The 12,040-nt window shown below is 37.8% G+C and overlaps 1 protein-coding gene across 6 annotated transcripts; it reads right to left on the bottom strand.

Moving 5' to 3' along the window:
* Window positions 1-1,680: 1,680 nt before the first annotated feature.
* On the bottom strand, window positions 1,681-11,615 carry dus2 (dihydrouridine synthase 2). Of its 6 annotated transcripts, none has more exons than XM_084095683.1 (16): window positions 11,492-11,615; window positions 11,104-11,252; window positions 10,944-10,989; window positions 10,702-10,793; window positions 9,884-9,927; window positions 9,370-9,430; window positions 8,331-8,378; window positions 8,182-8,247; window positions 7,964-8,034; window positions 7,785-7,871; window positions 7,469-7,637; window positions 6,976-7,097; window positions 5,559-5,702; window positions 4,699-4,786; window positions 3,996-4,069; window positions 1,681-2,290 (listed from the first exon to the last, which is right to left on the bottom strand). In XM_084095683.1, the coding sequence occupies exons 2-16, from the start codon at window positions 11,239-11,241 to the stop codon at window positions 2,023-2,025; spliced, it is 1,518 nt and encodes a 505-aa protein (XP_083951809.1). In that variant the 5' UTR covers window positions 11,242-11,252; window positions 11,492-11,615; the 3' UTR covers window positions 1,681-2,022. The 6 variants fall into 6 exon arrangements, with proteins under 6 accessions (XP_083951809.1, XP_083951810.1, XP_083951808.1 ...); XM_084095684.1 differs by having other exon boundaries at window positions 11,505-11,602; XM_084095682.1 differs by having other exon boundaries at window positions 11,473-11,598.
* Between the last annotated feature and the right edge of the window lie 425 nt (window positions 11,616-12,040).

Below are 12,040 nucleotides of genomic sequence, written 5' to 3'. Positions count from 1 at the left end.
TTATAGAATCGGTCTTTTTTTAATAGCAGAGACTTAATATACAACCTCATTGATTTTTTAATCTATCATATTTTTTGGGTTACACTGTCATTTATACAATGTAATAATACATTTAAGTACTGAGTAATACTAACATGTACTTACTGTTGGCTTAGTTGCATGTAATTATTCAGTAGTGCTACAGTAAGTACATGTAAAATGTTACAAGTTGCATGTAATTATTCATAATTTACTACATTAAGTACATGCAACATTACAATGACACTAAAACAAAGTGTTACTTATTGTCTTGATAGCAGAGGCTGTTAGTTTCATTTAACCCTTGTGTGGTGTTCATATTTGTGTTACTCAGCCAGTGTTCGTGGGTCTGGTGGACCCGCTGCATTTTTGGTTTTTTAATTCAACACAATCAAAAATGTTATGTTAAAATACTCAACAGATGTTTACTTCATCCCAATTACAAGCAATATAAACAGCATATATGGTTAATATTTTCTCTTTACCTTTGTTAGATCACATTTAAGAATTGCAACCTCGTGTGGGAATGGCAGGAGTAGAAACACAAAACTCACTCTTGCACTCTTTCACACTTACACACAATCTCTCTCACACACGCACCCACACACACACTCATGCACACACATACACACACCCACACAAACACATACACACACACACACAAACACATACACACACACACACACACTCACTTGGATATGTGGTGTACGGTCACTCTCCATAGGCATAATGGTTTTTCTAATGTACAAACTGTATAATCTATCCCCCTACACTAACCCTACCCCTAAACCTACCAATCACAGAAAACTTTTGCCATTTTTTGAATTTCAAAAAACCATTTAGTATGTTTTAGTATGAGGACACAGATGTCGTCATAAACCATGTTTACAATGTAATACCCATGTCATTATACACATTTGTGTCCTCATAAACCATATACAAGAACATACACACACTAACAGCAGGCCCTGACAGGAGGAGGACAGAGTAAAGGTACACAGGACCTACAATTTCCACACTTTTATTAGCCCCGGGTCCAGTGGACCCGAACATCCTGTGTGTAATATAAATGTGTAGGGGGGGTGTACAGTGTGTTTTCATTAAAAATGTGTTCTGATATATATTCCTCACAGAAAATGAGCCAAGGCCAATGAGTCTCAGTTTGAAAAAATAATTAATTGCATCATTTTTCTTTTGATAAAAAATGAAAACGGGTCCAACAGACCCGAACACCATACAAGGGTTAAAGGTTAAGTGTGATTTATTTTTTATTTTTTTCATCTTATATGCAAAGAACGCATGCACTGTCTGTAACTAAAGTAATCAAGCTATTTATAGGTATATTTCTCCAGAAACACTACAGTGGTACTGGTGTCAAAACACACTTGCTTAGATAAGAGTATCAGCCAGTTTAAGGTGTCTAATAAAAAGGAAATCTAATTTTATTGCTGCTTTTATGTTTTCCTGGCTGAATCTGGTTACTATGGTCCTTTTTTAAAGGGCTGCCTACCCATACAGCTTTTTTTTGGACATCATATGTGGATTACAATGCCTGAAATGCTGTCTAGTTTCGCAACTTACTAGGTTTTTGAGAAACAAACTCTCACATGTGAGTCACTGAAGCTTTCCTTGTTTAATACATGGAGGAGCAAAAGTCAAACGCATAGTTAAAATGGTTTATTTCACAATGATGATCTTGGTTTCATGACACAGTACAGGAGCAGTTGTAAGTAATTGGCGCTACACTGCGCCCTTCTGGTGAAGGGTGGAAATCCATAAAATAAAAAATAAAAAAAAACATTCCCTCATGCGAAACATTGGCATACAACAAATTCCAAAACCAGTGTTTCTAATAGAAAACACTACTAGAGATGGCACTTGATAACTGAATTGAACAAACTTAAAAGCAAATACAAAGCACACGGTAGTTTGTCAAGGTAAAATGGCACTTTGCATTGAAATGAAGAGGAATGAATGTTTTACAGTGAGATCAGACGCTGAGTGTCAATGTTCACTTGTGGTCTGACCACAGTCACCAGTCACAACTTTCGTCCTGCAAATTATTTCCTCTTCCTCTTCCTGTGGCACTTCACTTATATGTCTCTTTCGTGTTGCTGACTCATTGTCATTTAGCGGTGCACATTTGTTGTCATCCCTCTTGCGTTTATTTACCAGTCCACTGTTCTCCTCTCCGATCCGGCCCTCTGGAAGCCCGAGAGTGCGCAAACACACTATAGCTGCGGCCTGCTCTGCAAACTTCTTCGACTTCTCCCTGCAGAGAGTGAAAATAGCAGTAACCCAATAACCAGTGTCATTCTCTGAATTACTAGTGTACACACTCCTGGACAAACACAAAGGGCCAAGCCAAAAATGGCAAAATAGTTAGTGGTCTTTTAATAGTCTTCACCATTTTAAATCACGAATCACTGGCCAGGAAATGAGCAAGAGCTGCACAAATACTGTAGATAAAGAAACTCAGCACGGCTTTCCACAGGAAGAAGAGTCAGTGTTGTTCTGCACTGTTAATGTCTTCAAACGTTGAAAAATGTCTCCCAGTTCGTTTGAGTTTAATGTGAGACCAAACATTCAAATCTGGGCTAAACATGAGCCTGATGGACTCGTTCTCAAGACACTTCTTGGTTGTGTTTGCAGTTTGAGCAGGAGCAAAAATAACATCTGATCATCTTTAGATAATAGCTTTTCATTTCTGCTGTATTCTCCTGAACTCCAAAGCATGAGATGAGTTTCGCAGTGAAGCAGCAGCTGAAAGGCTCCTCTTCCTCATTTATTATTATATTTCTCAGCAGTTTTTTGAAGACGCCGCTCTGGAGCTTCACCATGTGATTCATCACTCCACACACAACTTCCTTATTCTGCCAAAAACTTCATTCTGTCTTTGATGTTTCTCTAAGTTGGCATAACTCTCGCCAAAATGCAATCTAGGGTCTTTTTGTTAATCTACCAGAGGCAAACTTTTGTTTAAAAGCATAATTAGGATGGAAACGCCACTTTTAAGTTTGACCGTATTTTCGTTTTCGGTCAAATTGGGAGTGCATGGGGCACTACTATGATAGATACAGTGAGTGAGTTGTTACAGACACAGATACAGTGAGTTGTTCAAAATCTTTCTTTTTAGTAAACTCTGTGTCCACAAACACTGTTCTCAATGCTGGAGTTCATGTGTAGAGCCCCTGGAGATACTTCCAGCACAGTTTCATGTTGTGTCGAGCCGCATTAGTGTTTTAAAAATAGTGATTTTGATGCTATCATAGAAAAGCCTAGTCTAGAAATCTAGACGCACCCTAGCGGGAGCAAAATGTATTTTTCAGCCAGGGTAGTCTAGCAACTCTCCATTGACTTTCGAGCTGCAAAAACCTAAATTGGGTCAGGCCAATCACGTCGTGTATAGAGTAGGAGGGGCGGGCTTAACATAATGACGACAGAGTTGTGACGGTTCCCTGCTACTTGAAAACAAAGAATGGCGGCTGCTGGAGAACAGTCTTTCGAATCGGCTTTGGCCGCGACTCTGGAGGACTTGGAGCGACTTCTTTGAGAAAACAGCAAAGAACGGCACTTAAGTCATTCTAGTTTTGCCGGCCAGATATGGCAAAAGTTGAATCTATCAACTAGCTCCGCTGTTGGGAAAATGCTCTGGTTGGTTGAAGCGCTGTCCTATTGCGTGCAGAGGGAATCTGAAAGACAGCCGTTTATCCCGCCCCTCGGATTGAGCCGTGTCTATGGTGAGTTGCCAGACCTAACATCTTGATGTAGGTCTGGCTTGCCAGGCTAAGAAAAGCCTTCATTTATGAAGGAAATATGCTGAAGAAAGTCGTTAAAGTGTTATATGTATTTGCGCAAATCATTTGTCAGGAAATTAGCAAAAATTAAGACAAATGAAAGCTTAGTTTTTGGCCATTTTGGGCTTGGCCCACTATTTTGCCCAGGAGTGTGTGAGACGTATCAGACAGCAAACTCACCACAGGGTAGAGCGGTACTTCTTATCGGCTACAGTAACCGTGGACTGAAAAGCTCGATCTTGAGTTCGCTGTTCCTGAGAAGTAAACAAACTGTTTAAACAATCGGTCATAGGTTAATAGGTTAATAGGTTAGTGTAATCCAACACACCAGTGGTTCTCAAACACACATTGTCCACAACAACATTAAAATGGAATTATTTTTATATGAATAAATAGATCATTAAAAATTACACGTATATATAGAATATTTTTATCGAATGTACGCTATTGATGTGGGACACACTTTTAAAGTAGGAAAATATGTAAATCTGTAAAAATCACATTTCTGATATATACACACAAATATATACACATTATTTATATATATATATATATATATATATATATATATATATATATATATATATATATATATATATATATATATATATATATATATATATATATATAACGCACACAAACATACATAAGGCTTTACACTCTTTTACATACTTAGTCACACTTTTAAAATTAGGCTACTTCATATATTCAGGTTTTTCAAGACTAGGGGAATCATGGTTCTTGTGTAGGTGAATTGAAATACGTTTTATTTTTTGATGTTTTGTCTTATTTTAATACTGGTTAAAAGCTTAATCATAAGTCTTCTTGAGGCCCTAGTTGAGAACCACTGCTACCATCACACACAGTCTGATGGGGAACTGACCGTCTCATATACAGGCTGATCAAGCTTTTCCTTCCGGCTCCATTCCAGTAGGAACATCTTTGGAGTGATCTGAGGTGGATAATCTCGTCTGGGAAACACAAACACAATCAGAAATACACTGGTACCCGTGTTAATCAACAATAACAGTTTTATTGTGTGGGTTGGGGTGGTATGAGCCGAGTCATTTGTTCCACTCTGTCCTGTGTGTATTGTCCGTGTGCATGTGCATGTGTGTGTTAGGTGGGCGGACTCTTGTGGTAATTTCCTGGAGGCTGTGACTGGTTCTCCTCCACACCTCATCCAGATATGAGACCGCCGAAACACTCACCCTCGCCCTCGTGTGATTGACTGTAGACTGTTTTTGCTATTACTTCGTGTTGTTTTGTCTAGTCTTGAGTGTCGAATCACAGATTGTGAGTGATTATTTGAGATTGTGGACCTGTGATTATTCATGTTGACCCATGCCTGATTGATTACGAACAAGTTTGCTACGAACTTGTATACATCTTCTGTAAATATTCTTGTAGGGGGTTTGACGCCATTTTATTTTGTACATCTATCTTTTCAATTGTTTTTAGTTCAGGGAGGTAGGCAAGCTTAAATTGTATTTTGTTCTCTTTATTTGTGTGTTAGGAATTGTAGAGGTAAAAAAGAAGATTGTTTTGTTTGTCATTTTGGCCTTGTCTGCCCCGACGCAAAACCCTTTTAAAAATAAAACGTAATGTTTTGTTTGCAACCCTCTGGTAGTGAGACTCGTTCTTCCTTCTCCTGTTGCTGCTGACCCCTAGAGGTCGTACCACGTGCACAAGCCAAAGTGCTTTCTTAGGGCCCATACGGGTCATGAGTGGGTCACAGTTCACCTTTCAAAGCGGACAGGCATTGTGATGACATCATCTTCTAGTTTAGGGATCTCTGACTGATCCCCGTTGGTCTGTAGGGCAGCTTTTCTAGCTTTCAGTTCAGCGCTGGTCTTCATGTAGAAGTCAGTCAATCCAAACACCTCACTGCAAAACAGACACACACACAACAACAAAAAAACAACATTATGTGTGTGTAGATGTATGTATATATATACACATATATTAGGGGATTTATAAAGATACACGTATTCGTATTGAACCGTTCGGTACGAGGCTTTCGGTTCGGTACGCATTACAAACCAAACGATACATTGGACCATCTTGCCGACCAACATTTAGTTAGCAGCCGCGCTGGCGCGACCATCACAACGTTGCCCAACATCAACTGGCAAACGTAATGAAAGCGGAATGAAACTGCGCTACTCATTTGTGCTTAAAGGACCGTTTATGAGTTTGGACCAATGTCAGCGCGAGCCGATCTTGATCAAGCGACACTGTTACTGCACAGCGCTAAGAGATCCAGTAAAGAAAGCTTTTTCTCACTAGATCTGCGAGATTCACATTTCTCCGTTATTAATGGATCAAACAGCGCTGATGTGGAAACCAGGAGAAACATTGTGCCATGAATGAACTATCCAGTCTCCACAGATCAGCAACATTCACCATGGCTTTACTGTAGTAACACTAACTGTAACCATGGACGTTTGGCAGGAATAGTGAAACGCTTTCAAGTACGTCACACATCTCTTTCCAGCACTTCAAAACTCAAATATATTTAAATGTTATGTTTAATGTGATGATCAAAACATTATTTGTTCATCCTCCAAAGATTACCCCCATTTATAAAACTAAAAGTTTCAAGATGTAGGAAAACTCACACTTATTTAAAAATAAAAAATACATAAAATTAACATTGTAATATATTATTTATATATTTCAAATATTTTATTCATATTTTATATTTTTTAATCGTTTTGCTTTTGAATTATTTCGACTTTATGAATAAAATTGCCGCCCTCAAATGTTAATCTGGAGCCTTGCAAACTTTAAATAAAAATAAAATAAACCTGTTTATAACTACTACAATATTACTTTTTTTTTTTTTTTTATAAGGAGCTGTTTTTGTTTTATATGACACCCCAGGGTCAAGTATAGCTCCATCACTGTTCAAAGTAAAAAAAATATCAAACTTTATGATGTTAGTTTTAATAAATAAAAAACAATTAAAAATCAAGGAAATTTCTCTGGCATTTCTTTCTTCTTGCTGTATTGAAAACGTACCGAACCGTGTCACAACTGTATCGAACCGAACTGCGAGTTTTGTGAACTGTTAAACCCCTAATATATATATATATATATATATATATATATATATATATATATAAACGGAAATTCCATGTGTAGAAAACAGAGTTACCATATTTCTTCAGTGGTCTGAGCTGCATGCAACCGTTTTCCAACTGGAGACTCAACTCTGTCTCTGAGCATCTGACATAAGCAGTATTTGGTGTTAAACGGGTTATTGTCATAGCGGACAGCCTGTTAGAAAACATAAGACAAAAATATCATTAAGACTCATAAACAACAGTTTTACTATTATTTATTCACATTAGTATTAGGAAGATACATCTGGGTTAGAGTATGTTCATGGAAGACTAGTTTAACATTTCAGTCATCTGATACATCTACTTTTAATGGGGTTTTATTATGCATTTTAATTATCATACTATATTATTGAATGCATTTTATTTTATTATTTTTTATTTTATGTTAAGTGACATGTTGCACAACTTTATTATCCCTGTAAACAATTTTTTTTTTTAACTTACAAATATTTATTGACAGAGTTTTATTTGTTACACATATATTTGTCGTTTATATAATTGATGAAGGCATGTTGTCCCGCTTACGTATTTGATGTAGTCCTCCATGACCCGCTCCACAGACAGCGCCCCCTGCTGGCGGAACACTGAAGGATTCCACATGGCCGCTCGCGCGATCATGACCGATGACGCTCCTGTAGCCGCTCGAAACGTCTCGATGTCCTCAAAGCTCTTCACTATATCTGAAGAGCCGCCGCTACAAATCATCAAAACACAAAGATCACAACAGAAACCAGTGATGCCAACTGAACTGCATATGTAAATCAGATTCAAAAAGACAGTTTCCATTTCACGAATACTTCGAGTAGTTGTGGCATAAGTGTAATGTAGGGTAAAGCCTGACTTGGCAATGACCGGTATGGACACGCTCTCAGCGACGGCCTGTATATAATCACAGTGGACCGGGTGCCGCGGTCGCTCCTCTTTCATCCTGACAACAACAACAAAAGTTCAAATATAAAGATGCTCTGACCAGACATGAGAAGAATCCTTCTGAAAACACGTTTAGCGAACGCTTCGAACCTGCCATGCACTGCTATGGCCGCCACTCCGGTTTGTTCAATCCTCCTCACTAAACTCACTGTGTCCTCAAGCTGAAAGAGCACATTACATCACACATCCATTAATTACCAGGAACAATCAATATGCTGTGTTATATCAGGGTTTCTTAGCTCAGTATTTTTTTACTTATTAATTTTACACACATTACACAGCAAAAAACGGAGAAAAACGTCACTTGCCGTAGGAAGGATTCTGATTTTACATGTAACGGGTTTTGAGATTCCATTCACAAGAGTCCTCAGAATCTAAAAGACAAGAAGTTTAAGAAAGAAAAGTTAATAAAACTTATAAAACTGATATAGTAAGAAAAAAAACGAAGAAAACTTACAGCTTCGATTTTCTCAGGGTCAGAGAGAAGTGCCGAACCCATTCCTCCCTATGTGAGGTCAATGTTTAACAGCAGCAGAAATAAATAATAATACATAAACATCATATGAAATGTGTACATTACAATACAACACAAGCAACAGTCTGAGAGCACAAATGCAGATGCTTCCATCACTGTGTTTTCTAATTTAATTATTTTGTGTTATTACAAATTAAGTTATCATCATAACATTAAAGAGCTGTAGGGATGATGTATTTCTGTTGGTAAAAACCCAGAAACAAGTTGCATTTTAGCGTCAATGGGTTTTTGGTTAAATGGTTGAAAAATGGTCTGTTGTGAACACAAGCTCAATATATTCTCACCTTTTATTCTACAACATAAAATACATCAGTAAAACACACTTTTACTAACAAGTGTCTAAACGGGACGGTAAAGGTTGTCGGGGAGATTAAACTCAAACTCACTAGATGCTTTCACAGCCTCGTTGTGTTTATAATCAAACTATTATACCTCAGACTTTCAGGGAAAATGTTTTAAACAAAGACTGAAAGAGCTGTCAGAAGCTTAGTGATGGTGACGTCGAAGTCATGTAACCGTGTTTGTTTTTAGTTTCTAGTGTTCAATTGAAAAGATTATCAAGATGAACAGAACGTGTAAGAATCACAAGCCAAAAGCCAAAAGCCAGTGGAAAAATACTACTGGGTTTTTGTCGAAGGAATCAGTGTAATGTGAACTCGCGGCTCGGCCTACAAACACACTCATCCCTGCAGAGCTCTGTATCAGTCTGAAGCTGCACTGAGGTTCCCCAGATTCATCCAGCATGATTTCATTTAAATGTCCCAAAAATGAAAGTAAAAACATTGTTTTGTACAAGGAAGTTTACCAAGACTATATTTCTTCTTTATTTTAAGTGACAATGTTCCTTTGTTTTTCAAAATCCTATTTTTTTTTAGTTTTAAATATGATTTGTGAATTCCAGATATTCAGTGTGTCCTCAGATAAACCCCGACCGTATGTTTGACACAGAAGCCACCCGTACCTTTGTGGAGTATTCCTTGGGACAGCCCATATTCACATCGACGGCCGCCACATCGTTCTCCCTGTTCAGGAAGAAAAACAGCCACATTAGACATAGGTTCAAATGTGATAAAGCTAGAGGAACACTGTGTAATACTTCGTGTACTTTGAATATCGCTTATGCTGTGTTGAAAACCCTGTAACACAAATACAAAACCTGACCTAATTGAGAGAAAGCAAGTTGATAAATGTATCGAATCCAATATGTGGTGATAATTTAACATGAGCGATTTATAAGGTATGTTCTGTAGGCCGGTGGAACACCACAAGAGTAACAAGGTGGAGACAAAACAAAATATCCCAAAATGTGGGAAGAACTTATACCCTGTGTGAGTGAAGTCGGTAAGTTTTAGTCCAATGCGATAACGTTTTTGGGAGAAAGAAAATCTCCTCAGGTCAAAATGACCAGAACACAACACAAGGGAAATATGATAACAAGAGAAATAAAAAGTAATAATAAAATGAATCCAACTCACACAAGCTTAGCCACAGCCAGGGCTCTCTCTGGATCCGCCGTTCCCTGAAACACAAGCGTCGAATTCAGATATGCTTTAAAATTATTAATAATGCATTCAGGAAATATTAAAAGATTAGTTCACTTCAGAATTAAAGTTTCCTGATAATTTACTCTCCCCACATCATCCAAGAAGTTCATGTCTTTCTTTCTTCGGTCGAAAATAAATTACGGTTTTTGTGGAAAATATTCCAGGATATTTCTCCATATAGTGTCTTCAATGGGGTCCAACAGAATGTCCGAATGTGAGTTTCAGTGCAGCTTCAAAGTCTCGACGCGATCCCAGCCGAGGAATAAGAGTCTTATCAACTTGTAATGGAGTCATTTTCGCTGCAAGTATCTGTACTTTTACTCAAGTATAGTTTTCAGGTACTCTTTACGCTCTACCCTACATTTCTGAACTGGAGACCTTTCAACGTGATTACGTAATGTGTGTCGCATCGCAGAGCTAGTGCAAGACGAGCATTTGTGGTTAAAAAGTATATAAATGTTTTTTTTTTTTTTTTATATATATATATATAAAATGTCGGCTGGTTTGGCTAGATAAGTCTCTTATTCCTCGGCTGGATCGTGTCGAGACTTTGAAGCTGCACTGAAACTCACATTCAGACCTTCGACCCCATTGAAGACACTATATGGAGAAATATCCTGGAATGTTTTCCTCAAAAACCTTCATTTATTTTCCACTGAAGAAAGAAAGACATGAGCATCTTGGATGACGTGGGGAGAGTAAATTCTCAGGAAAGATTAATTCTGAAGTGAACTAACTGCCACACTGACCATCTGAAAGACCACGCGGCTCTTCTCTTTACTGCAGGTGCGAAACATCACACGCTCATCCGGAGCAACGAAATCAACCGTCTCCAGAACATCTGTACACACATTTATTAATATGCAAAATGGATCCCTAAAACAGACTAGAACTTTAACAATCACATTTTGCCAAATGTGAACCCATTTTACATACTGCATGTTATATAATATCCCCGGATATCTGATATGACCAACAGAAACAGACGTACCGTTTACTACTCTCTCACACTGGGCCATCTTGATGTCAATCAGCTCCTGAAATATCAAAGGGCCATAACTCCATTTTAACAATATTGCAGTGCAATTACTTTAGATTCAGGAGTCGTGGACTGAGATGTGACAAGCAGAGGTGTGAATGCTCCTCCTCACCTCACAGTACACTATATCTGCTCCACAGTCCAGTGCCAGCAGCCTCATGGGAAGAGTGCCCACCCGAACCATAGGGGCCAGAACAGCCTTCCCATCAAAACACAACCTGTCCCCCATCTTCATCATCATCTTCCTCATCCGTCCAACAGCTACACAACACAGTTAGCTTGCTCATCAGTGCGGATGTAAACAGTGAGATAAAGTACGTGTATCATTATGTATTATTATTAACATCATCATTATGTAACTATCAGATCAACGTTTTTAAATGATCACATTATTAGTTTCAGTAATATATTATTAATATAGCCAAATATAAATAATAAATTCTGATTATATATAAAATAGCGACTGTGCCATTATAATTACAGTTATATTATCTCCATACTGTAGATATTTACATGATCCCAGCGCTGAACTTCCAAGTATCAAACTCAACTTGAGTCAACATTACAGCTGCGGTGAACACGCGTGCACGGCGCTCGCTTCCGGTGCTGATGACGCCATCGCCGCGCGACGGTCAGTTCTGAGGAAACCAAAGCGAATAAATGCCCTGTCCAAAAACACACACTTGTCCTAGAAACTCTTTCAAACATGAGATCACAAAACAAAAAGCTTATAAAAACAATACAAATTTTAAAGCTTTTCAAATAGGCCTACATATAACTGCCCTGATATTATAAACTTTTTTTTATTTTTTTTTATTGCAAATTAAAAGATACATAGGCTACATTAACAGTGAGAAGAAAATAATAATAATAATAAAAACAAGGGGGGTATACGGACATCAAAAGAGATTGGATTAGGTTACACAAATCAATACAATTACAATTTGCCACTATAACAAATTAAAGGTTCTTTACAACAGACTCAAGGATATTATTTGTTTTAGAAACCTTTGAGTTGAAAGGTTTTGACATTATCTTAAAGGAAGAAA

This window comes from Abramis brama (genome assembly GCF_963993115.1).
Source record: "Abramis brama genome assembly, chromosome: 20".
In the NCBI taxonomy this organism is placed as follows: Eukaryota; Metazoa; Chordata; class Actinopteri; order Cypriniformes; family Leuciscidae; genus Abramis; species Abramis brama.
Note: the sequence above shows the minus strand (reverse complement) of the source record. Positions and strands in the feature narration are given on the sequence as shown.

What these genes read in the sequence shown, in the direction of transcription:
- dus2 (XM_084095680.1), bottom strand. Translation starts at nt 11,241, where the DNA reads ATGAGGAAGATGATGATGAAGATGGGGGACAGGTTGTGTTTTGATGGG. An exon ending in GCCGCGTGGTCTTTCAGATG is followed by an intron (nt 9,928 to 10,701) that starts GTCAGTGTGGCA and finishes CTTGTGTTTCAG; the next exon opens with GGAACGGCGGATCCAGAGAG. An exon ending in AAATCAGAATCCTTCCTACG is followed by an intron (nt 8,035 to 8,181) that starts GCAAGTGACGTT and finishes GTGCTCTTTCAG; the next exon opens with CTTGAGGACACAGTGAGTTT.